Source organism: Myotis nattereri (genome assembly GCF_964212035.1).
Source record: "Myotis nattereri genome assembly, chromosome: X".
In the NCBI taxonomy this organism is placed as follows: domain Eukaryota; kingdom Metazoa; phylum Chordata; class Mammalia; order Chiroptera; family Vespertilionidae; genus Myotis; species Myotis nattereri.
Window position 1 is genome coordinate 40,696,248 of NC_138078.1, and position 27,511 is coordinate 40,723,758.

Consider the following 27,511-nt stretch of genomic DNA (forward strand, 5'->3'; position numbering starts at 1 on the left):
GATAGTTTTTTTTCTCTGTCTGGTTTATTTCACTTAGCATAATAATCTCCAGGTCCATCCATTCTGTCACAAAGGGTAAAAGTTCCTTCTTTTGCATAGCAACATAGTATTCCATTGTGTAAATGTATCACAACTTTCTTATCTATTCATCTACTGATGTTCACTTGGGCTATTTCTAGATCTTGCCTATTTAAAATAACACTGCCGTGAACAAAAGGGTGCACATATTCTTTCTGATTGGTATTTCAGGATTCTTAGGATATGTTCCCAGATGGGAGATCACTGGGTCAAATTTCATTTCAAATTTTTTGAGGAAAATCCACACAGTTTTCCACAGTGGCTTCACCAATCTGTATTTCCACCAGCAGTACACTAGGGTTCCCGTTTCTCCACATACTCACCAGCACTTAGTGTTTGTTGATTTATTGATGGTAGACATTTTGGCAGGTGGGAGGTGATATCTTATTGTAGTTTTAATTTGTATCTCTCTGATGGTTAGTGACGGTGAGCATTTTTTTATATGTCTATTGGCCATTTGTATGTCCTCTTTGGAGAAGTATCTATTCAGGCCCTTTGTCCATTTTTTTATTTGATTGTAAATTGGTGCATCCATTACGGAAAACAATATGGAGATTCCTCAAAAAATTAAAAATTGAGCTGCCATATGACCCAGCAATTCACGGTTGTGTATTTATCTGAAGAAATAAAAAAAAATACTCATTCATAATGATATATAAAACCCTACATTCAGTGCAGCATGACTTACAATAGCCAACATATAAAAGCAACTTTGGTGTTCATTCATAGATAAATGGAGAAAGAAGATGTGGTATGTTTATACATGCAATGAATAACCCTGGGCCATAAAAAAGAATGAAATATTGCCTAAAGGGTATTATGCTAAGTCAAATGAAGAAAGATGAGTATTATATGATTCCATTTACATGTCAAATCTAAAGAGCAAAATAAACAACAACAAAAAATACTATGTGTCCATAAAAAAGAAGGAATTCTTACATTGTGACAGCTTGGATGGACCTGGAGATTATTATGCTAAGTGAAATAGGCTAATCAGAGAAAGACAAATACCATATAATCTCACTTATATATGGAATCTAATGAACAAAATAAACTGATGAACAAAATAGAAATGGAGGCATGGATACATGAAACAGACTGATAGCTGTCAGAGGGGAAGAGAGAGATTGGAACTGGATGAAAGAAGATGAAGGGATTAGCCAAAAAGAACATATATGGATGGCCCATAGACACAGACAATAGCATGGTGATGGACAGACAGAAAGGAGGGGGGCGAGAGCTGTGTGGAGGTGGATAAAGGGGGTATGGGACATCTTTAATAGTGTCAACAATAAAAATAAATTTAAAAAATAAAACAGGAACATACTCATAGATACAGAGCACTAACTGAGGATTGCCAGATGAAAGGGTCATTGGAGGGCTCTGTGAAAAAGGTAAAGGGATTAAGAAGGACAAATTTGTAGTTACAGAACAGTCACACTGATGTAAAATACAGCATAATGATATAGTCAATAATATTCTATAACTATGTACAGTGCCAGGTAGGTACTAGACTTATCAGGAGTATCACTTCATAAATTATATAAATGCTAACCATTATGCTATACACCTGAAACTAATCTTATATAATAAAACCCTAATATGCAAATCAACCAAACAGCAGAACAACTGCTGGCTATGACATGCACTGACCACCAGAGGGCAGACCCTCAATGCAGGAGCTGCCCCCTGGTGGTCAGTGTGCTCCCACAGGGAGAGCACTGCTCAGCCAGAAGCTGGGCTCATGGCTGGTGAGCACAATGGCAGTGGTGGGAGCAGGCCTAAGCCAGCAGGTGGACATCCCCAAGGGGTCCCAGACTGCAAGAGGGTGCAGGCCGGGTGGAGGGACCCCCCGCCCCAGTGCATGAATGTCGTGTACCAGGCCTCTAATATAAAATAATATTGCATGTCAACTGTAATTGAACATTTTTTAAAAAATAAAGAAAAGAAAGCAGATCTAAAATGGCGGCGGTATAGACGGACATTTCCCGTGCCTTGTCCCAGGGCAGATAGGGTGAGCAGCTGAAACCAGTAACATCTAGCCCAAATTGGCAGAGGAGATTCAGCTGGGAGACAGTTTGCAGCTGGGAAAGACAGAGGACTCCAAGATAAAGGGGACTGTTGGAGACTGCCGGATCGGGCTCTCCTAAACGGGCAGCCTCCACTGCTGCTGAAATTGTGGCCAGCTCAGCCACGGAGACCGCACCATCTTGAGTGGGTGATATCGGAAGCGTTTACATCCAGAGACCCTACAACCACGGCATCCAGGGATCATCTCAAGCAGCGTGACTACATGGACTCAGACAGGCTCTGCTCCTCCTCACGGAAAGGTCAGATTTCACCTAAAGGTGCGGTTTGCAATCCAGGTTGGAGAGAGGGACGCGCACAGGGTAACTGTGCGCCACACAAAGTCCGTGGCCATTGGGGCCAGCATGATCCATGAATGTGGAAGGGGTCCCGCAGGGCTGCTGGCAGAAGGGAAATATAATAATAAGCACATAGCTGGACTGGGTGCAAAAAGGCAGCCTCGGATTTTGCCAGTGTGCTGGCTGATTAGTGCCAGGGGAAAGAGGACGCGCGGAAGAGACTGCGCACAGAGCTGGACGGTGGAGGGTTGCCAGTTCCCGCACCTTCTCAGGCTCTTTTTCTTTTTCCTTTCTCCCCCTTAAATCTTTGTGTTTGATTATTAAACCCAATGCATAGGATCACCCAATTAGGGTCACTCACAGAGACTGCAGGGGAAAGTTGTTTTTGTGGAACCTGGGAATCAGAGCGGGGAGTAACGATCAAAATAACAGTTCTGGGGCAGTTGACTCTCCCAAAACCTAACTACTGGCTAGAGAGGACTTATAGCCTTGGAGGTCAATCCAGAAACACTGCCACCCAGGGGCTGAACCACAAATTGACTCTTCTGTAAATACAAATAAAGGCAGTCTGGGAAACAAATACTGCCTGCTTTAAAATCAGGACTGTGGGAGAGAACCAAGATGGCGGCATAGGTTAACGCCGGAGTTTGCTGCTTTCAACAACTACTTCAAAAGTGAAACTAAAAGACGGAGGGACATCACCCAGAACCACAGGAACGCTGGCTGAGTGGAAGTCCTACAACTAGGAGGAAAGAGAAACGCATACGGACACTCAGAGGAGGCGCAGTGCTGAAGTCAAATTCTGAGGTGCGGAGTGCGCGGAGTGGGCTGGCGGCGGAGGGCGCGGTTGGCGTTTTCAATCGGGAGGGAGTCGCAGACTCTGAGCTCCAGATACAGGCGAGTCTTTAGGGACCCAGACTCAAACGGGAGAAGCGGGTCTGCCTGGCTTCGGTCAGAGCGAGTGCAGCTTTCTCTCCGAGCTTTGCAGCCATTGCTGGGACTCAGAGAGGCAGAGCCCCTGGGGACAGGACTGAGAGCGGCCATAACTGCTCTCTCCAGCCCACCCTGTTGATCCTGTGCGACCCGCCCCGCCCAAGCCCTGCACAGAGGCATTTGCCGGATAGCCTCAGGCAAACGCCAGATTAGCACCTCCCTAGAGGACAGAAGTTCTCTCACTGCTGACACAGCTGATTCTCATAGCCAGTTGGCCTGGAGGTCAAACCCTCCCTGGAATTAGCTACAACAATCAAAATTTAACTATAAGACCACGAACAAAGACCACTAGGGGGTGCATCAAGGAAGCATAACAAAATGCGGAGACAAAGAAACAGGACAAAATTGTCAATGGAAGATATAGAGTTCAGAACCACACTTTTAAGGTCTCTCAAGAACTGTTTAGAAGCCGCCGATAAACTTAATGAGATCTACAAGAAAACTAATGAGACCCTCGATGTTATATTGGGGAACCAACTAGAAATTAAGCATACACTGACTGAAATAAAGAATATTATACAGACTCCCGACAGCAGAACAGAGGAGCGCAAGAATCAAGTCAATGATTTGAAATGCGAGGAAGCAAAAAACACCCAACCGGAAAAGCAAAATGAAAAAAGAATCCAAAAATGCGAGGATAGTGTAAGGAGCCTCTGGGACAGCTTCAAGCGTACCAACATCAGAATTATAGGGGTGCCAGAAGATGAGAGAGAGCAAGATATTGAAAACCTATTTGAAGAAATAATGACAGAAAACTTCCCTCACCTGGTGAAAGAAATGGACTTACAGGTCCAAGAAGCGCGGAGAACCCCAAACAAAAGGAATCCAAAGAGGACCACACCAAGACACATCATAATTAAAATGCCAAGAGCAAAAGATAAAGAGAGAATCTTAAAAACAGCAAGAGAAAGAAACTCAGTTACCTACAAGGGAATACCCATACGACTGTCAGCTGATTTCTCAACAGAAACTTTGCAGGCCAGAAGGGAGTGGCAAGAAATATTCAAAGTGATGAACACCAAGAACCTACAACCAAGATTACTTTATCCAGCAAAGCTATCATTCAGAATTGAAGGTCAGATAAAGAGCTTCACAGATAAGGAAAAGCTAAAGGAGTTCATCACCACCAAACCAGGATTATATGAAATGCTGAAAGGTATCCTTTAAGAAGAGGAAGAGGAAGAAAAAGGTAAAGATACAAATTATGAACAACAAATATGCATCTATCAACAAGTGAATCTAAGAATCAAGTGAATAAATAATCCGATGAACAGAATGAACTGTTGATTATAATAGAATCAGGGACATAGAAAGGGAATGGACTGACTATTCTTGGGGGGGAAAGGGGTGTGGGAGATGCGGGAAGAGACTGGACAAAAATCGTGCACCTATGGATGAGGACAGTGGGTGGGGAGTGAGGGTGGAGGGTGGGGCGGGAACTGGGAGGAGGGGAGTTATGGGGGGGGGAAAAAAGAGGAACAAATGTAATAATCTGAACAATAAAGATTTAATTAAAAAAATAAATAAATAAAAAATAAAAAATAAAATCAGGACTGTGGTTTATAAAATGGAGGAACAGTGTATCGCAGGGAACTTCAACACTCTCCTGAATACCTGACAGGACTAAGGCATGCCAAACAGAAGAGTAGAGGAATTGAAGGACCTTCACTACTGCACATTTTTTTTTTCACCTTTTACTCAAGAAACTAATTTTTTTCTTTTTTCATCACCTGATTTTACCTTTTTAATTACTACATTTTTATTTTTAACCAGTATTATTACTACTACCATTTTACCTTTTTTTATAGTGTCATTTTATTTTCTCTTTATTTTATTTTGGGATTAGTGTTCTACATTCCATTTCCATCTTTTCTTTAGCATCATTTTACTCTACCTCAGCTTCACCTTTATGCCAAAACTCTCTTCCTCACTTTGACCCTTTGTTGTCCTGTTTCTCTTACCCTATTCCTGCTTTAGATTTTCCCTATTCCTTCTTTTTACCCGCTATTAATTATATATCTAATTTCCAATCCCTTGTTCTAAATCCATATACACCTCTCTCTTCTCTTTCCTCACTATCCAATTTTTTTTCTCTGTATCGTTTTGTTGTTGTTTGCTTGTTGAGTATATTGGCTTTTTATGCTTGTTTCTGAGATTGTTTTCCTTTTCCTTTTTATTTTTCTGTTGTTTTTTTCCCCGGTTATTTTTTTGCTTCTGTGTTCCCACGCCTCGCTTGATATTAGTTGTTGTTTGTAGTTTGCATTCATCTCTAGGGATCTGTTGCTGGAATTTGTTGGGATTAGTGGCTGTTCTATTGGAGTTTTCTCCCCATATAAATACTTTTGTCACCTCTTCTATTTCATTCTCTTTCTTTTCTCTCTTACTATTTTTTTCCTTTTCCCAACTTCATTTTTGCACTCTTTTTCTTTTCTTTATCGCTTTTCTCTTTTTCTCTTCTTTCTTCCTTATCCCCTAATTCTCTTTGCTCTGGTGGTCACCTTTATTTCGGGTTATTAGTATCGTGAATACATTTGTGTTCAGTGCCTTGTCTGTTGTGCCTTGTTGTGTTGTATTTTGTGCCTTTAAATCAACGCAGCAGAGAGAGAACATAACCAAACACCTAGAGAAGAGAGATCATGGGGAGACAAAGAAATAGCCCACATATGAAAGAAAAACAGGCATCACCAGAAAAGGAAGTAAACGAAATGGAGGCAATGGAGGCATGCAACCTGTCAGAGAAAGAATTCAGAGAAATGGTCATAAGGTGGATGAGAAGAATGGAAGACAAATTCAACAATATGTGTAAGAACCAAGAAGAAATGAAAAATGACATCACTGCTATAAAGAACTCAATAGAAAGCATCAACAGTAGACTAGAAGAAGCAGAGGACCACATCAGTGAGCTAGTAAGACAGGGTAGGAAAAAATACCCAAGCATAGCAGCTTCTAGAAAAAAAAATTAAAAAGCAGGAGGAGAGCTTAAGAGAACTTTGGGACAACACAAAACAAAACAACATCGGCATGATAGGGGTGCAAGAAGAAGAGGAAACTGAGCAAGGAATAGAAAACATGTTTGAAGAAATAATGACAGAAAACTTCCCTGATATAAGGAAGAAAAAACTCACACAAATCCAAGAAGCTCACAGAGTCCCAAACAAAATGAACCCCAAAAGAACAATGCCAAGGCACATTATAATTAAACTGGCAAACACCAAAGACAAAGCAAGAATCTTAAAAGCGGCCAGAGAGAGACAGAAAGTTACCTACAAAGGATCCCCCATCAGACTAGTGACTGATTTCTCAACAGAAACACATCAGGCCAGAAGGAATGGGATGAAATATACAAAGTCATGCAAAGGAAGGGTCTGAATCCAAGAATACTGTACCCAGCAAGGCTATCAATCAAAATTGAGGGTGAAATCAGGAGCTTCACAGACAAAAAATGACTAATTGAGTTTATTACCACCAAACCAACAATGCAAGAAATGGTAAAGGGTCTGCTGTAAAAAGAAAAATTAGGAAACAAGGAATACAGGAGTAAAGAATAAAACTGGCGAAAAATAAGTATCTATCAATAATAACTTTAAATGTAAGTGGATTAAATGCCCCAATCAAAAGACATAGGGTAGATGAGTGGATAAGAAAACATGATCCATATATCTGCTGTCTAAAGGAAACCCACCTCAGAAAAAAGGACGCACACAGACTGATGGTGAAGGGATGGAAAAAGGTTTTTCAGGCGACTAGAAATGAAAAAAAAGCTGGGGCAGCAATACTTATATCTGACAAATTAGATCTCAAAGTGAAGGACATAAAAAGAGATAAGGAAGGCCACTTCATAATACTAAAGGGAGAAATCCAACAAGAAGAAATAACTCTGGTAAACACATACACACCTAATATAGGAGCATCCAAATACGTAAGAAAACTTATGGAGGAGATCAAGGGAGAGATTGACAGCAATACAATCATAATAGGGGACTTTAATACCCCACTATCACCATTGGACAAATCCTCTAAACAAAAAATCAGCAAAGAAACATCAATCCTAAATGACTCACTAGATCAGATGGAATTAATTGACATCTTCAGAACATTTCACCCCAAAGACACAAAATATACATTCTTCTCAAGTGCACATGGATCATTTTCAAAGATAGACCATATATTGGGTCACAGGCAAAGTCTCTTCAAATTCAAGAAGACAGAAATCATATCAAGAATCATCTCAGATCACAATGGCATAAAATTGGAAATCAACTACAATAAAAACAATCCCAAAAAGCAAACACTTGGAGACTAAATATCATGCTATTGAACAATGACTGGGTTAACAGAGAGACCAAAGAAGAAATAAAAAACATCATGGCAACAAACGACACTGAAAACACAACAATCCAAAACCTATGGGACACAGCGAAAGCAGTCTTGAGAGGGAAGTTCATAGCTCTACAAGCCTACTGCAAAAAATAAGAAACAATGATAATAAATTAACTAACCCTACAACTCAAAGAGTTAGAAAGAGAGCAACAAGAAAAGCCCAGTGTCAGCAGAAGGAAGGAAATAATAAAGATCAGAGCAGAGATAAATGATATAGAGACACATAAAAAAATACAAAAGATCAACAAAACCAAGAGCTGGTTCTTTGAAAGGATAACCAAGATTGATGAACCTCTAGCCAGGCTCACCAATAAATAAAAAGAGAGGACCCAAATAAACAAAATCAGAAATGAAAGAGGAGAAATAACAACAGACCCCACAGAAATACCAATGATTGTTAAAAAATACTATGGACAACTCTACTCCAACAAACTAGACAACCTGGAGGAAATGGATATATTCCTAGAAAAATACAACCTTCCAAAACTTAATCAGGAAGAATCTATAAATCTCAACAGGCCAATAACTATGGAAGAAATTGAAGCAGTCATCAAAAAGCTTCCAGCAAACAAAAGCCTGGTGCTAGATGGCTTCACAGGGGAGTTTTATCAAACGTTCAAGGAAGAACTAAAACCTATCCTCCTAAGACTATTCCAAAAATTTCAAGAGGAAGGAACACTTCCAAGCTCATTCTATGAAGCCAGCATCAACCTAATACCAAAACCAGATATAGACAACACAATGAAAGAGAATTACAGGCCAATATCCCTCATGAACATAGATGCCAAAATCCTCAACAATATCCTAGCAAATTGGATCCAGCAGTACATCAGAAAGATCATACACCATGACCAAGTAGGATTTATCCCAAGGATGCAAGGATGGTACAATATCTGCAAATGAATAAATGTAATACATCACATAAACAAATTGAGAGATAAAAACCCACATAGTCATATCAATTGATGCAGAAAAAGCATTTGACAAAATCCAACACCCATTTTTGATAAAAACTCTCAGCAGAGTGGGAATAGAAGGGTCATACCTCAACATAATAAAAGCCATATATGACAATCCCACAGCCAACATCATACTCAATGGACAAAAACTAACACCATTTCCCCTAAGAACAGGAAGAAGACATGGTTGCCCACTCTCACTACTCCTGTTTGATATAGTACTGGAAGTATTAGCCATTGCGATTAGACAAGAAGAAGAAATAAAAGGCATCCAAAGAGGAAATGAAGAAGTAAATCTGTCCTTATTCGCAGATGACATGATATTGTACATAAAAAACCCTAAAGACTCCATCAATAAACTATTAGACATAATAAATGAATTTGGCAATGTAGCAGGATACAAAATCAACGCCAAGAAATCTATGGCATTTCCATACACCAATAGTGAACTTACAGAAAGAGAGACTAAAAAAGAAACCCCATTTACCATCACACCAAAAAAATTAAGATACCTAGGAAAAACCCTAACTAAAGAGGTAAAAGACCACTATTCAGAAAACTACAGGATGGCCCTAACTGGTTTGGCTCAGTGGATAGAGCATCGGTCTGTGGACTGAAAAGTCCCAGGTTCAATTCCTGTCAAGGGCATGTACCTTGGTTGCAGCCACATCCCCAGTAGGAGGTGTGCAGGAGGCAGCTGATCGATGCTTCTCTCTCATTGATGTTTCTAACTATCCTTCTCCCTTCCTCTCTGTAAAAAAATCAATAAAATATATTTTTTTAAAAAAAGAAAAGAAAACGACAGGATGTTGAAAAAGGAGATAGAGGAAGACATAAAGAGATGGAAGAACATACCATGTTCATGGATTGGTAGAAGCATCATCATTAAAATGTCCATACTACCCAAACCAATCTATAAATTCAACGCACTTCCCATTAAAATACCAACAGCATATTTCACAGACCTAGAACGAACTCTACAAAAATTCATCTGGAATAAAAAAAGACCCCGAATAGCTGCAGCCATCCTGAGAAAGAAGAACAAAGTAGGTGGAATCTCAATACCTGATATCAAGCTGTATTACAAAGCCACTGTTCTCAAAACTGCCTGGTATTGGCACAAAAACAGACATATAGATCAATGGAATAGAATAGAGGATCCAGAAATCGATCTGAACTAATATGCTCAATTAATATTTGACAAAGGAGGCAAGAACATACAATGGAGTCAAGACAGTCTCTTTAATAAATGGTGTTGGAAAAATTGGACAGATACATGCAAAAAAATAAAACTAGGCCACCAACTTACACCATACACAAAAATAGACTCAAAACGGATAAAGGACTTAAATGTAAGACGGGAAACCATAAAACTACTAGAGGAATCCAGAGGCAACAAAATCTCAGACATATGCCGAAGCAATTTCTTCACCGATCCAGCTCCTAGGGCATTGGAAACTAAAGAGAAAATAAACAAATGGGACTACATCAAAATAAAAAGCTTCTGCACAGCAAAAGAAGCCATCAACAAATCAACAAGAAAACCCACTGCATGGGAGAACATATTCGCCAATGTTATCACCGATAAGGGTTTAATCTCCAACATTTATATGGAACTCATACAACTTAACAAAAGGAAGATAAACAATCCAATCAAAAAATGGGCAAAGGACCTAAATAGACAATTTTCAAAAGAGGACATTCAGAAATCCAAGAGACATGAAAACATGGTCAAAGTCACTAATCATCTGAGAGATGCAAATCAAAGCAACAATGAGGTATCATCTCACACACACCTGTCAGAATGGCTATCATCAACAAATCAACAAATGACAAGTGCTGGAGAGGATGTGGAGAAAAGGAACACTTGTGCACTGCTGGTGGGAATGCAGACTGGTGCAGCCACTATGGAAGACAGTATGGAGTTTCCTCAAAAAACTAAAAATGGAACTCCCATTTGACCCAGTGATCACACTTCTAGGAATATATCCCAAGAAACCAGAAGCACCAATCAGAAAGGATATATGCACCCCTATGTTCATAGCAGCACAATTCACCATAGCTAAAATCTGGAAACACCCTAAGTTCCCATCAGCAGATGAATGGATTAGAAAACTGTGATACATCTACACAATGGAATACTATGCTGCTGTAAAAAGGAAGGAACTCTTACCATTTGCACCAGCATGGATGGAACTGGAGAGCATTATACTAAGTGAAGTAAGCCAGTCAATGAAATAAAAATACCACATGATCTCACACATTTATGGATAATAAGGACCATTATAAACTGATGAACAAAAATAGATACAGAGGCAGAGCAGCCTCGAACAGACTGTCAAACTACAGCCAGAAGGCTGGGGGTAAGAGATAAACCAAAGGACTTGTATGCATGCATATAAGCATAACCAATGGACATAAGACGCTGGGGGTAGGGGAGGCTGGGGGATTGACAAGGGGGGAAAAACAAAGGAGACATATGTAATACTCTTTGTAATACTTTAAGCAATAAAAAAAAAGAAAAAAGTCATCACAAGAAAAAAAAAGAAAAGAAAGCATAATAGCTAAAGTTTATCGTATATAACAAACTGCAGCGGGAAGGCCAGGGAGGGTTGGGGGGCAGGAGGTAGGGGGGTAAGAGATCAAGTAAAGGACTTGTATGCATGCATATAAGCATAACCAGTGGACATAAGACATTGGGGGATAGGGGAGGCTAGGGGACTGTCTAGGGCAGGGGGATAAAATGGACACATATGTAATACCCTTTGTAATACTTTAAGCAATAAATTAAAAAAAAAGAGAGAAATATATAAATTGACCTTCCCTTTGTTATGCTCACCAGCCAATCAGGGTGAATATGCAAATTAACCCAACAAAGATGGTGGGTCAATTTGCATACATAGGTGCCAGGTGGAGAGCAGAAGCAGGAGAGCTGGCAGCTTGGGGGGTCGTGGCTCCCCTGGTTGCTCCCAGTGTGGGGAGCACCAGGAATTCTGGGAATAGTAGTTCTGATGGCAGCCCCAGGACTGGAAGCGGAAGCCCAGAGTGCGGGGAGCATCAGCAATGCTGGGAATCATAGTTCTGATGGCAGACGGATCTCCTAGACACTAGAGCAAAGTGAGCCTGGAGTAAGTTACTGTTGCAGTGGGGGATGGAAGGAAAGCAAAGGTGAGAGACATAAGTAAAATCAGAGTATCTAGGAAAAATTAAAGGGAAGATATCCTGAAACTTCCAGGAAATCTCCACCAATGGAGCAAAGAAAAAAAATGCCTCTATTATTCTGTGAGCAACAAACCAAACTGGGTTGGGGGTCTCAGACAATTCGCTCATATGATTGCAAAGACAGACAGAAATTCCCAGATTGGAGAGGGCTCCCCTGAGGGCTCCCAGATTGGAGAGGGTGCAGGTTGGGCTGAGGAACCCCCCCTACCCCTGTGTACGAATAATTAACAGTCTTCAACCAGACCCTAGGTCTCAGGCATTCCTAGAATTTAACATCAAGTGTATGACTAGCAGCCCCACTCATTTACAGTTTATGAGGTCTCTTACTACAGCAACTCCCAGTGATATACCTTTGTTTTTTCTCCATTTGTCACTACCATATCTTCAATGGACAGGATCCTGTTGCCTATAGGGAGATAATTTTTCAGAGTCTCATCAGAAAGCTGGATTCGCTTGCCTCGTTCCATACACCTGGGAAAGAATGAGATTGCATTTACAGTCTAGTCAATAAAAAGGGTATGAAGCATAACAAGTACTGCAGATAGTGTGTCTTCTAATCTACGAAGATATCACAAAAATTTAGAAGACAAAATACTCAGGGAAGGCCTATCTAAGGAGGTGACATTTGAACAGAGTCCTACAAGAAATCAAATATGAGTCATAAAGATTGTCACAAAGATTTCTGGGGAAGACAATTACAGATGAAGGGTAGAACAAATGTAAAGGTCCTGAGCTAGCAACATGCCTGACACATCAGAGGAGCAAGGATTCCTGTGTGGCTAAAAGTCCATGAGCATAAGAGCAAGTATTATTGTTATTAATCTATACCCACTTTTCTAGGCTGTTATAGAATATGAAGCCCTATAAAATTCTCCTTCACTGATGTCTCCTCCTGAATGAATTTTCTTACTCTGAACCTTAAGCAAAGAGAAGAGGTTTATGAGAGTTCTGGGGAGCTGTTGATCAGCCAAGATATCCAGAAAAGCAGATTACTACAGGGAATGATAATGTACTACACTTATACTCAGCAAAACTGCAATTCCATTCAAGCACTGCCAGCTTGTGTGGCTTCTTATGGCTCACTTCCCCTTTTCTGAGACTTATTTTAATAGTTGTCACAACTGTTAAGTGGAGCTAATATTAGTTACATTGTGGACTTACTTGGAGATCTTAATAAGCACTTGAAATGTTCTGTAAGTATAGACTGTACACAAAGTTTCAAAGACAATATGACAAAATACTGAAAATATCTCATTTATATTTTATATTGATTGGTTGTGAAATGACAATATTTTTATATATTGGGTTAAATACAGCATTAAAAGTTTGCTTTTTTACTTTGTATAATGCAGCTACTAGAAAATTCAAAGTTACATATGTGGCTTAGACTGGTAGACACAGTCTACAAGTAGACTGGTAGACTGTTTTGTTTTTTTATTCAAAGTAGGTCCTGCCCCCTTATACTCCTTTTTTGTCATTTGTGTACAATCAAGATTTGAATCTCTAAGAAAACTCATGATATGGCTACTATTTGCTCCATTCAATTTTCATATAAATGTGAGAAATATGGACCAGTATGGTTTCTAAAATAGAGGAGGTACTCAATAAATGTTTACTTAATAAAAACTTTGTTGAGAGACACTTGGAAAAGGCATTTTCTTTTTTAAAAGTATATTTTTATTGATTTTGTACTGGGCTGCATATCAGGGCGCGCTGTACTGTCTGTTCCTGGAACAGACTGATAGGAAGGTACTGACATCAGGTCAGGCCTTGAGATATGGTCTCATGATCCCTCCTCAATATACTGTGCTCTCTGTTCCCAGAAAACATAGATAGGAAGGTGATAATGCTATACTGTGTCGGGAACAAATTGTGTAAACAAGGCTTTGTAACTTTGTAGTTTTTGCAAATAAATAGGCTGTAATGCTTGCAGTCATTGCTGCAGTTCAGCCTTTGCTTTGGCGGAGTGCTGGGACTGCAGATAGCTGGCCAGCTTAATAAAGGTTCCTAAATTTAAATTCTGAGTCGGTAGTCTATCTCGCTGAGCCAACCCATAACAATTTCAGAGAGGAAGGGAGAGATAGAAACATCAATGATGAGAGAGAATCATTGATAAGCTGCCTCCTGTACACTCTGGGGACTGAGCCAGCAAACTAGGCATATACCCTGGCTGGGAATCGAATCCTGACCTCCTGGTTCATAGGTGGATGCTCAACCACTGAGACACACTAGCCGGGTGGAAAAGGCATTTTATCAGGGGAAGCATTCACTATATCCTCCTCTTTTCTTCCAAATAGAAAGGCAACAACAAAAAAAGTAACTGGATTACACATTTGTAATACCTTAACTAATAATAAAAATAATAAAAAAAAAGTAACTGGATTTACTGCATCTCAGCTAAGTGAGAACAATGGAAGTCACTTGGGAATTATAGAATGTCAGAGCAAGGAAAGGCAGCAGGGCAGAACCAAAGTAAGTAAGTGGCTAGGACAACTGTTATTCTCCCCATCCAAAAATCTTATCCTGGTGCCTACTGAGAAGAGAAAAGTATGCTCTCCAAGTACCTATGTGTAGGCAGGAAGCAACTGAGTGGAGCTTGCTTATAAGAGCTGGCTGAAAAGTACCTGTGAGACATAGACTGCCAGCACTTCTATTTGAAGATCTAGGCCTTGGTCTGATAACTAGGTCCCCTTAATTTCCCTTAAAACCAAGGCCACATCTTAATGCTCTGGGCCTTCCAAATTGGATTTCCTAGACATTCCTGTTCAGAGTTTAAATATCCCCTAGTGATACCCCTAATTCATTACCATGTTCCTAAAACTCAACCTTTAGCACAGTGCAGCAGTGAGTTAATAAGATGAACTCCCCTGGTCAGCTAATATGTCATCCTTCAGACAACAACAGAAACCTGAGTGGACTGTCCTCCCCACTCTTTCAGAGTTATGGCAAAGCAGAGAGTTTGTCATATATGTCAAGCCTGTAGGGAGGTTTTGTGGTAGGAGATGGATGAGCATTAATGAAATTTTCTTAAATACGGACTATTCTGGGACTTGGGGGAAATCACTTCACTTTTCTAAATTTTCCATTTATTTTTTCTAATTTTTAAGAATTTATTGATTGATTTTTTTTTAGAGAGAAAGAGAGGAAGAGAGACACACATAGAGAGAAAAATCAGTTTGTTGTTTCACTTAGTTGTGCGTTCATTGGTTGCTTATTTTATGTGCCCTGACTGGAGATCAAATCCACAACCTTGGCATATTGAGACAACACTCTAACTAGCTGAGGTATCCTGGCCAGTATCTTTTTTCTAATTCTTATAGGGGCCACAGGTGACTCATTGTCCCAGAGGTGACTGAAACAGACACTTTGAAATAGAGTTCATTGCCACAGAGCAAAAATCAAAGTATCTAATATGTTCCAAGCATATGACAAGGCTTTTATAAATGGAAGCTCTTAAGAGGTAAGAGTCAGGATGCCTGGCTCTCTTTGTGACATCTCTCTTGACTTCTGTGTTGTGTCAAGTGAGTCATTTATCTCCCTAAGCCTCCATATCTCCATTTGTTACTGGGGAAGAAGAATCTCTGTCCTACCTTCTACACTAGAGTCACAGAAGGCTAAATGAGTGTGCTGTGATCTAAAAATTCTACTTGCTAAAAGATTTTCCCATTGTGGGATTATTAATTCAATCAGGTTTATAATGTAAACAGTTCTCAAACCAGTGAGACATGTCCACTTTTTAACCCCATTACTGATTTTTTTCCATGCAATTACAAATATTTGGAAACCTGCCCTATTCTATTTCTCTTCCACTTAAATCTTCAATCACAATCTAAATTTCTCAGGCCTGTGAACCACAACAATTACTTCAACCTCTAATTTGAGGCTGTGACATTGGCCAAAACCTGGTGTTTGGTGGCTATTGGAGTACTACCTCTTCTTTTAGAATCCAGGCCCCATTCCAAGATCACTGACAGCACCTGTGATATCATATGGAAGAGAAAATCTTCTGGTAAGTTCTTAAGACTGCCAGTCCTTTGTGCCTGCAACAGTAAACCTCTAGACCATGCCAGGTCCTTTGGCCTACAAGTCACTTACAGATCATCGTCCTGGCTGCAGGGCTCCCAAGCCCACATAAAGGAGGGCACAGGCAGGCCACTTGCTGTACAGCGAAGGATGTTCTCACTGCCTAGGAGTATTGGCTGAATGTTCTTCAAATCTGTATCCTTCTCGTAGATCTTGGGTTTTTCTGGACAAGAGGAGAAAATGACAGAGATTAAGGTCCCACATAAGGGCTGATATTGTAGCTGTACTACCATTACAGGAATCCCAATGGTTAGAATGTTGAAATATTTCTACATCAGTTTAAAAATACTTGCTGCCCCTAGCTTTCTAAGAGCCCTCTCCTCACTACCTATCCTGGTCCCTCCCCATGAATAGACCCTTGCCCCATGTCATCCCCATGACCCAGCAACTCAAAGGTTAATATCTGATGCAACAGAGACATCTAACATTCCATGCTTGCACTAAAGCATGACCTGGTTGGTAAATCCTGTGCCCTACTTGTGATTATTTTTAATATTTCACCTCTTGTAGGCACAATAGAGCCCTGTTGAAGAGAAGTAAATCCAAGGCTCCAAGTGGCAGAAGGTGTGGATTTCAAAATAGTATTTTGGATTGGTAGTTTACTAAAGGCAGGACTGACATCAGGTTCACCTCTGCACCCTGGGTACAAAGTCAGTGCCTAAGAGTTATATGTTGAACTTAATTGCAAAAGCTAACAGTAGGCTTTTTTTATTTTCAGTAACATTTATTATTTGTCTTTGGATTTAAGACAACCAACAACAATAATAGAGTTCTGCATGATTTGCAGGAATCTCATTTCTGGGTTCCCTACCTATATATCCAACTGCTTGCTTTACTTCTCTAGTTGAAAGATAATACTAATAACATCCATGCTACTAATACTAATAATAATTAACTGAACTAGGTGCAAGGCATTGCTTGGAGCACTTTATGCAAATGAATTCATTTAATCCTCACCCTGTGAGGTTGATATTGTGTTTATCCCTACTCACAGATACAGAAATTAAAATGTTAAGTAGTTTTCAGAAAGTCACTCAGTAACTGGAAGAGCTGGGTTATGAACTCTGGTAGTCTAGCTCTAAAGCCTTCTCTGTCCTATAAACATCACAAACTCAATATTTCCAATAATAATAATAAATATCAAGCATATATAGCACTTACCAAGTCTTAGGAACTGCTTTTAAGTGCTTTTTATAGATAGTATCTCATTTAAGTTCATAACATTCCACTAGGAATACACTTCTGTTAGCCCTATTTTACAGATGAATAAACTGAGATGCAGAGATGAAGTAACTTGCCCAAGGTTGGTAGAGTGAGCAATTAAACCTAGATAATATGACTCAAGCACTCAGGTTTATAAACACTACACTGTGCCTCCATTCAAATATAAAACTCATTTCCCCTTCAACCCTATTCATCGTAATTTCAGTAATCTTTTCAGTCACCTCAGTCAGAAACCCATATATCATACTTGAACTCTAATTCTCCCTTACTTCCACATTCCACCAACCACTACAAGAACAGAAACTCAGTAACAGCTGAAACTCTTATCAGTGTTTCTCCCCACTTTACCTCCTTATTTTAGTACAGTCAGTGCTAGGTGCATTGTAAGGGCCCAATAAATTCATGTTTAAAAGTGTTAGTCCAGAGTCCTTTGTCATGTGATAGAGCAAAATTCCACTCTGCTTTCCAATGTTGCTGTCTCTAAAGTTGCTGCAAGATCCTCAAATCTTATAAAAAGTGGGGATATGGTTTGGTAGTTTGAGCATTTCTATTTAAAACTAATCTGAGTTGTGCTTCTTCCTAGAAAATGTAAGAGTTAACTGACAGGCCTTTACTACATTCACAACAAAAAATTCTCAACATGATGGGTTGGAGGGCAGACTAAGCAGGTTTCTTTCAGCCTTGTCTAATGCTTTTTCTTTTCCTGGGGATTATAAACACAAACTGTTTCCCACTGATTCTCCCTTGGCAATCTGCCTCCAATTTTTCTCCTGCTCTCTCCTTCTCCCCTCCCAGGACTGACCAACTTAGCTTGTAGTCCAAGATCAGCAATATCTTTCCTTTCCTGCTTCTTGTGGCTGTTACATCAAACTCTAAAAGGGTTCTCACCTTCTTTACATATCTCTTGATGAGAGTGGAATAACTGGAAAGTTGGCTCTTTTAGCCTGTGAAACACCAAATTCTAGGAAAAGAACTGCGAATATAAATGTGTGTCTCTGGCTGAGAGTAATACTGCCCTTGAACCTGTGGTCCTCACAATGACTACCTCTAGCAATAGAATGTCTATTCCTGGCTCCATATGGAGTCAGTCCCACCTCCCCTTCACACAATTTCCTTGTTCTACTCCCTTTCCTTTGTTTGAAGCAAGTAAAATAAGGACAGTCACAGGATTTCCTCTGGTAATTTTTGGATCAACATGTATTTTCCCCATTTTCCATGATCTCAGAGATTTTTCTTCTTCATTGAGCATAATCTTGGCTCTAGTATTAAGGAATGAAGGAACATATGGCTGACATGTCAAAAACAGGGTTGGGGTCTTTGTCTTTCAATGCTGAATGGGGTAATAGACCTATTTCCTTTCCAAAGGATTGTGGGAATAATTAATAATATTTGCTTTTGGTTGATGTTTCATGAAAAATAAATACACCTGAGAATGAGAGAATGAATGGATATATGAAATAAAAATCAAGCTGAACCCAAAGAGTACAGGTGGAGAATTAAGTCTAGCAGGGCTAGTATCACTCTTTAAAGCTCTGGAACATTTAAATTCATATAACCACTGATTGAAAACACTAGGACAGGTGTATCTTGTCCCAATCATAATTCTAAGTCCCTTTATCATAAACACATCTAGAGTTGCAGGCATACTCATCTTAGAACAGGACAAGTATGCTTAGGTCACTGTCACCTTGAGTCAGTGTCTTCCCCTCTTGAACTTCAGTTACCCAATCTGTAAGACCAGGAGTGGACTGAATTTTAATAGTTATTGTTTTTTCTTCAATAGGATTTTTTGTGGCTCTTTGAGTCTACATGATTCTTAACTCATTCAATAAGTATGTCTTGAGTGCCTCATGGGTGCTATAAACCCTTGTGGGTTTAATCATCTCAAGTAATGTGTAATGACTATCAGGTAGTGAATAAGGCACTGCTTGTACAACAATATTGTTACAAAAGTATTTTTATTCCTCAGAGTTCTTGGCTATCCTAAGAATGTCTTCTAGAGCTTCAGGCAGACAGTGGAAGCTCAGGACCAAATACCTACTCTTTTCACAGCCATGGGATCCATTGTTTTAAATGTATTTACAGCCACATGAGAGTGACAACAGTCCCATTTCCGACCATTGTTTTATGGTTCAGCTGAATCACAAACATGTCAAGAAGGCCCCAAATGACTCAGAAGGCTAGTTCTTATATAATAATTCCAAATATACATATTATTTAATTATGTCCTTCAAATTTGGTTGGGTAAACCATCATGGTTGGCACTTGGTAGCCCAGAAAGCCACCACTGATTGCTTAAGCTAATTCTAGTTACAGTTTCTTTTGGAATTAAAAATAACTAAGTTGGGGCAAGTTGTCTCAAGATTCCACAGAGCTGAGCACTTTAAGAATGCCCACCCATTTCTTTAGTCATAGAAATATTTTCAAATAGTGACATCATTGAGTGAGCCTAGAATGGTAATAAATAGTATTTAAATGTGCAAAGAATCATGGAAAAGATCCCAACAGCAATTTCTTATGCTAGCCTGAGCACCACAATTCCAATAAAGAAGTAAGCTAATTGTGCATTATTATGTGTATTGCAGGGTTGAGTGAGAAGAGTTGTTTTAAAAAGTATATTTGAGAAACTTTCTATTTAGAACAGAAAAAAAAATTAAGATTGAGCAGTAGTCAAATGGCAGACAACTTGAACTATCTGGCCAGAATTGCCTTCTGAAGAAAGAAGAAAAGTTACATTTATGGGGTGCCAGCCTGTAATGTACTAGACACCTTGTTCATAATAGAAGAGGTTGCTGCTTACATAGGGCTTACTCTATGCCAGGTATTTTAATGCAGTAACTTATTCAGTCCTCATAGCAACCCTTAGAAATAGGTATTGTTTTCTTTATTTAAAAGAAAAGGTAAACTGGCACTTTAAGTTAAAAGATATTCCCAAAGTGACATGGCTATGAACCAGTGAAGCAGAATTCTGTCAAACTCCAAAACTGTGTGAAGCTCCATGTATTATGCCATGCTTTCATTCTCAGAGACCAGAGAGATTTCTGGTCCAACTACTATGTGCCAGGGCCCTGTGATAAGGCTTTACATATATCATCTTGTTTATTCCTTAAAATTCCATTTGGTAGTTGGTTTTATCCACATTTCAGACAAGGAAAACAAGCTCAAAATATTCATGGATTGACAAAGGCTATACAGCTAGTGATTGAGCTAGGATTTGGATTTAAGAGTTGTGTAACTCCAAGGCCAGGACCCTGTCCTCTGGTAACTATGGTCACATTCCCCAGCATTCTCTTAGCTATGGCAAGAGCTCCCCAGTGAAATTATCTTTTCTTCTGGAGCCTGTGGCAAGACCTCTGACACACTCCAAGAAACTTTACAGAAAATTTATTAGAAAGGCTAAGAAAGTGGACTGAGATGCCCTAGCCCAGGGGTGGGCAAACTTTTTGACTCGAGGGCCACAATGGGTTCTTAAACTGGACCGGAGGGCCGGAACAAAAGCATGGATGGAGTGTTTGTGTGAACTAATATAAATTCAAAGTAAACATCATTACATAAAAGGGTACGGTCTTTTTTTTTTTTTTTTTTTTTTTAGTTTTATTCATTTCAAACTGGCCGGATCCGGCCCGCAGGCCGTAGTTTGCCCACGGCTGCAATGTGCTCACCAAGTAGGTTGTTTCCCCAGATCTTAGACAGTGATGGAAAGTGTTTCTTTTCTAGTCTTACCAAGGCACTTCTGGGGCCTTTTGGAAAGGCAGGGGTTTCCAGAAAAGCCACTGGAAAGAACCTCATAGATCATGTTCAAGATACCCACTGGAGTTTTCCATGTTTGAGAAACACCCCATTGGGGTTTTCCATGTTTAAGAAATTTCCCATTGGAGCTTTCCATGTTTGAGAGCATGGCCTTTGGAAGCGTTGCATAGGTTAAAATCTTAGCTCTGCCCCTTGCCTGCTCTGAGACCTTGTGCAAGCGTCTTAACCTCTCTATGCCTCAATCTCATCTTTAAAATGGGATAACAACAGTTCCTACATCTCATGATTTTTATGAAAAAGAGGGACAAAAATCATATTTCAAAATAGTCATGAGGATAAAGCGAGACCATGTGCCCAAAAGTACTTTACAGATTGGTCTGGACGCTTGTCTAGTGAAGAGAAACTGCTGAGATTAATGATGCTACTCAGGTTCAGAACCCTAAGAGGATAGATTGTGTTGCTTCTGCTTCACATGTCTAGAAAGGCAATTCCTGAAAACAATTTTAAAACTTCAAACTGATAGGAGTAGCTAGGATTTTCTTAAAATTACAGGGGCCCCAACAAAAGGGTTCAGGATTTAATCATCTCAAGTAATGTGTAATTAAGAAAACAGAAATGGCCTTTCTCTGAATTGAAAATAAAACACTCATTCTTACAGTAATTATCTGTGCCCTTCATCTAACCATCATAAGCAGTCACCTGTCACAAGTACATAGGTCAGTGTGAATTTACAACACTCCTAAAATCCTTGTAATTTCCCAAGTGATTAAAGCACTAGGAACATTTTTTTGTTATAATATTTGGTCTTTGACCCTGGTTCCATATATGAAGCTCATGATCCTGAATACCTTAGAATTTCCTGGGTGATAGGAGTGCCTTTTGTTTTAATCAGGAAACTCTGGGTGGGCTCTTTGATGGCTCAAAGATGGGGGCTGCTCAACAAAAAGACCAAACCATCATTAGAAGCTTGGAATTTCCAGCCTCAACCCCCATCTTCCAGAGAGGGGTAAGGGGCTGCAAATACATAAAATTGATCATCCCTACATAAAAGTCCTACTAATATTGAGCTCAAAGAGCTTCCAAGTTGGTGAGCACATATCTACATGAAGGGAAGGTGATACATCCCAACTCCACAGGTATCCTTCCTCGTCTTTCTCTATGTATCTTTCTATCTTGCTGTTCATCTGCATCTTTATCATATCCCTTAATAAACTGGCAAATGCAAGTAAGTGTTTTCCTGACTTCTGTGAGCCACTCTAGAAAATTAATCAAACCTAAGGAGGGGGTCATGGGAAAATCCAATGTGTAGCCCAGTCAGACAGAAGTTGTGGGTAATTTGGAGACTTGTGATTGACACCTGAAGTGGGAGCTTCCTTATGAGACTGAGCTCTTAAACTGTGGGACCTGATGCTATTTCCAAGTGGATAGTGTCAGATTGTGGTAAATTGTAGGACATTCAGCTGGTGTCACAGAATTGCTTGGTGGGGGAAGAACACCCACACATCTGGTGTCAGAAGTGTTGTGAGACTAACCGTAGTGTGAGAGTAAAGGAAACACACAGTAGGGAAAGTTGGGTTTTCCCAATTCAGCTAACTAGGTTAGTTATGGACTGTAAGAATCACAGTTCTAAATTGGTGAGACAGCTATTCAGAACTGGAACACATGAGTCTGGGCTCTTTCCAGATTCTTCCATTAGCAAGCTGAGTGACCTTGGCCAATTTCTTCATCATTCCCAACTTTAACATAAGGCTGCTGGAAACAGAAACAGAGTCATAGATAAAGAGTACAAACTGATGCTTGCCATAGGGTAGTGGGATAATGGCATGGATAAAAAAATTGAAAGGGATAAGAGATACAAATTCTAGTTATAAAGTAAATAAGTCACTGCAATGTAATGTACATCACAGGGAATATTATATATATATATATATATATATATATATATATATATATATATATATAGCTAAAATGCTAAGTATCCAACCATCTGCTGACCAGTTGCTATGACACGCAGCAATGACCACCAGGGGGCAGATGCTCAATGCAGAATCTACCGAGCTGCAGTGACTTGGCAGCGGAGATTCTTGGGTGATGCACCCCAAAACCAGAGAGGAGGGAGCCAAATTCCTCGTGAGCCGTGTGATTCCACCTTTGGTTATGTTGTTGCTGGAGCACTGTCGGCCCTGAATCTGCTTTACTGCACACTTGCATTTGCATTCCACACCCTGTACATAGCAACTTTGCAGAGTGCCCTCTCACACTCCAGGACCTCTGGGAGGGTGTTGGAGAGAGCAGGTTTTGGCTCGATCCACACAGCCCAGGCTAAGGGACCCCACCTGCCAGAGGCACCGCTCACTCCACAGATCCCGGGGAGAGACTGCAGGAGGTTGGCTCCAGGGTGTATCTGGCTTGTCTCGCCCAGTTCTGCCCCACTGGCTACCTTCTAATTATCTATGAATCTGTTCCTATTTTGTTTGTTCTTTCATTTTGTTCTTTAAATTCCATGTATAAGTAAAACCATATGCTATTTGTCTTTCTCTGCTGTATTTCACTTAGCATAGTACCTTCTAGGTGGAGGGGGGGGGGCAAAAAAGGTCAATGGGGGGAAAAGAGGAACATATGTAATACTTTCAACAATAGAGATTTAAAAAAAAAATTTTGAGGTCCACCATGTCACAAATGGTAAGATTTCATTCTTTTTTATTGCTGAGTAATATTCTATTTTACTCAGGCAAGAGAGACAAAAGAAAAAATAAATGAATGGGACTACATCAAACTAAAAAGGTTTTTTATAGCAATAAAAACCATCAATAAAATAAATAGGCAACTTCATGGGAGAAGATATTCGCCAATGATATAGCCAATAAGGGGTTCATATCCAAAACTTATAAAGAAATTATGCAACTCAACACCAAAACAAAACACACACACACACAACAACAACAACAACAAAAACAAACAATCCAATTAAAAATGAGCAGAAAACCTGAATATGCCTTCTCTGACACTTCTCCAGAGGGGGCATATGGATGGCTAATAGACATATGAAAAGATGCTCAATGTCACAAATCATTAGAGAAATGCAAATTAAAATCACATTGAGATATCACTTCACACCTGTCAGAATGGCTATCATAAATAAATCAACAAACAATAATTATTGGCAAGGATGTGGAGAAAAAAGAACCCTTGTGCACCATTAGTGGGATTGTAAGGTGGTGCAGTCATAATGGAAAGCAATATGGAGATTCCTCAAAAAACTTAAAAATAGAACTACCTTATTATACAGCAATTCCACTTCTGGATATATATTCAAGGAAATCTAAAACACTAATTTGTAAAGATATATGCACCCCTATGTTCATTGCAGTATTATTTACAATAGCCAAGATATGAAAGCAACCCTTTGCTCATCAATAGACACATGGAAATATAAGGGAGATTTCTTTGTAAAGTATACGACTGTCTAGCCACTGTGCTATGGAAACAAATACAAAATAATAGTGAATGTAAACTATAATTGAAAAATAAATTTAAAAATAAAACATGCATTTCAAGTGTCATAAGAAAAGATAATTTTGCATTTTTTGCTCAGCATTTTTACATAGTTAAAAATAATTTTGCTAAAGCAGTATGTTTCTAGAGAAATGTCATTATTTGACAGGAAAACACAAAAAAATACATGAGCATGTTATACAATTTTAAAAATAGATGAGGGGACAAAGACAATGTAGTACATATATGAAATGCAATTTTACTTGGCCATAAAAATAAATGAATTTTTTTGAGTGATGGAAAGAAGAGTCCTGTTATTTCTGCTGCCTCTCTTTCTCCCAAGCCATGGAAGGAAGGAGAAAGAGACACAGGAAGAGGGAGAGAATTTTAAAAACTAGCCAAGACATACAGTTAGGATTTTTGACAAAATCCCTATGCCCTATTCCCCTGTCTCCTCATCTTCTCTACCTACTTTCAGGGTGATAAAATAGATTTTATGAATTTTTTAGCATGCAATACCTAGCAGGGGATTCCAAAGGTCTGCCTGAGAGGTAAGGCTCTGAGTCACAAGTACACATGGATTCTATCTACTGTTCAAGGAGAAAACAGGTTCTCACTTGTTCAGAATTAGCCCCCTTGACCCAGGCCTTCCCACGAAGCTCCTCTCAGCATTCATCCACTTGGCTGACTGATTCCTTTGGCTCCATTTGAACTCAAAAGAATCATCTTACCAAGGTGTGAGTGACAGCTGCTTGTATCTCTCTAGCTAAGAAAGGACACTGAAAGGAACAGGAACAGCTTTGGAAAAGCTAAACTGATAATTCCAGAGGCCTGCCTGGCCTCATCCTTTTCTTCAGACATCCCAATGACCCACAAAACATTTTGACACTAGTTAGGTGCAAGGAACAAAGAACTGAGAGATGGGAAGGGACAGTGGAACTGTTAGGCTGCTTGAACATGACTTAGATGTCAATGTGTCCTAAATAACTCATAAGGAGGAGAGGAAAAGAGGACTGACACAATGATGGATTTTATTTAGTTTTATATAGTGTTTATGTTCCCTGATAATTTTGTTGTTGTTTTGTTTTAAGTTGATATACACTATTTTATTAGTTGTTGTTGTTTATATCCACATATAACTGACTTGTTTCACTTAGCACAATATCCTCAAGGTTCATCCATGTTGTCACAGGGAGCAATATTTCATCTTTTTTATGGGTGAGTAGTATTTCATTGTGTGTGTCTATATACATATATACACACATTATTTATATAAAGCATATTATAACATATATTATATACACGTGCTCTATATATTTATATAATATTTTTATATATTTTCATATATCACATCTTTTTAAATTTATTCATCCATTGAGGACACTTAGGTTGTTTTCATATCTTGGATATTGTAAATAATGCTGCAATGATCATAGGTGTAAATATATCTTTCTGAATTAGTATTTTTATTTTCTTTGGATAAACACCTAGTAGTGGATTTGTTGGATCATGTGGTAGTTCTATTGTTAATTTTTTGCAAAACCTCCATATTGTTTTCCATAGTGCCTTCACCAATTTATATTCCAAGAGCTCACGAGGGTTCCATCTTCCCCACATCCTAGCTAACATTTGTTATCTATCTTTATGATAATAGACATTCTGACAGTTGTGAGATAATTTCTCATTGTGGTTTTGATTTGCATTTCCCTGACAATTAGTGATGTTGAACATCGTTTTATGTACCTGTTGGCCATCTGTGTGTCTTCCTTGGAAAAATGTCTTTTCAAATCCTCTTCCCATTTTTTCAATTAGATTGTTTGTTTTGATGTTTTTATTGAGTTACATGAGTTTTTATATATTTTTTTATATTAACCCTTTATCAGATATATGATTTTCAAATATATTCTCCCATTTGGGAGACTGTTTTTTAAAAATTTTTAAATTGGTTTTAGAGAGAGAGGAAGGGAGAGGGAGAGAGAGATAGAAACATGGATGTGAGAGAAACCTCAAGTTGCTGCCTCTTGCACACCCCCACTGGGGATTGAGCCTGCAGACTGGGAATGTGCCCTGACCAGGAATCGAACCAGCAACCTCCAGGTGCAAGGGATAATGCTCAACCAACTGAGCCACACCAGCTAGGCCAATAGATTGTCTTTTCACTTTGTTGATTGTTTGCTTCATTGTGCGGAAGCTTTTTTGTCTGGTGTTGCCATATTTATTTATTTATTTTCTTAAATGTATCTATATTATTGAAAGTACTACATATGTCCTCTTTTTTCCCCATTGAACCCCTCAACCCTGCTCCTGTCCCCCTGGGCCTTCACCACACTACTGTCTGTGTCCATGGGTTATGCATACATGCATATAAGTTCTTTGATTAATCTCTCCCCACCCATCTCCACCTCCATTTTCCCTCTGAAATTAGTCAATCTGTTCCATTCTTCTATGCCTCTGGATCTATTTTGTCCTTTAGATTCCACATATGAGTAAAATCATGTAATACTTGTCTTTCCTGAAGAGTATTATGCCAAGTGAAATAAGTCAGTCAGAGAAAGACAAGTCATATTTCTTGCTTTTGTTTCTCTTGCTTTTGGAGTCAGGTCCAAGAAAAGCATTCCCAAGATCAATGTCAAAGAGTTTATCTTCTATTTTTTCTTCTAGGAGTTTTATAGTTTCAAGTCTTACATTGAAGTTTTTAATACATTTTGAGTTAATTTTGTAATATAGTCTAAGATAAGTAGTCCAGTTTCAGTCTTTTGCATGTAGCTGTCCAGTTTTCTCAATACCATTTATTTAAGACAGTCCTTTCCCCATTGTATATTCTTTCTTCCATTGTATAAATTAATTAACCATTTATGTGTGGGTCTATTTCTGGGCTCTGCATTCTCTTCCACTGATTTGTGTGTCTATTATTATGACAATACCATACTGTTTGATTACTAAGCTTTCTAATATATTTTG

At 39.1% G+C, this 27,511-nt stretch overlaps 1 protein-coding gene across 1 annotated transcript in view; it reads right to left on the bottom strand.

Moving 5' to 3' along the window:
- The window catches only part of LOC308510763 (vascular endothelial growth factor receptor kdr-like), a 435,828-nt gene that overhangs the window by 205,204 nt on the left and 203,113 nt on the right, over positions 1–27,511 (bottom strand). Inside the window, exons 10-11 of the mRNA XM_081080791.1 lie at positions 16,094–16,244; positions 12,349–12,469 (exon numbers count right to left, since the gene is read on the bottom strand). Of these exons, the coding sequence (XP_080936917.1) occupies positions 12,349–12,469; positions 16,094–16,244 (272 nt within the window). The remainder of the gene's footprint in view (positions 1–12,348; positions 12,470–16,093; positions 16,245–27,511) is intronic.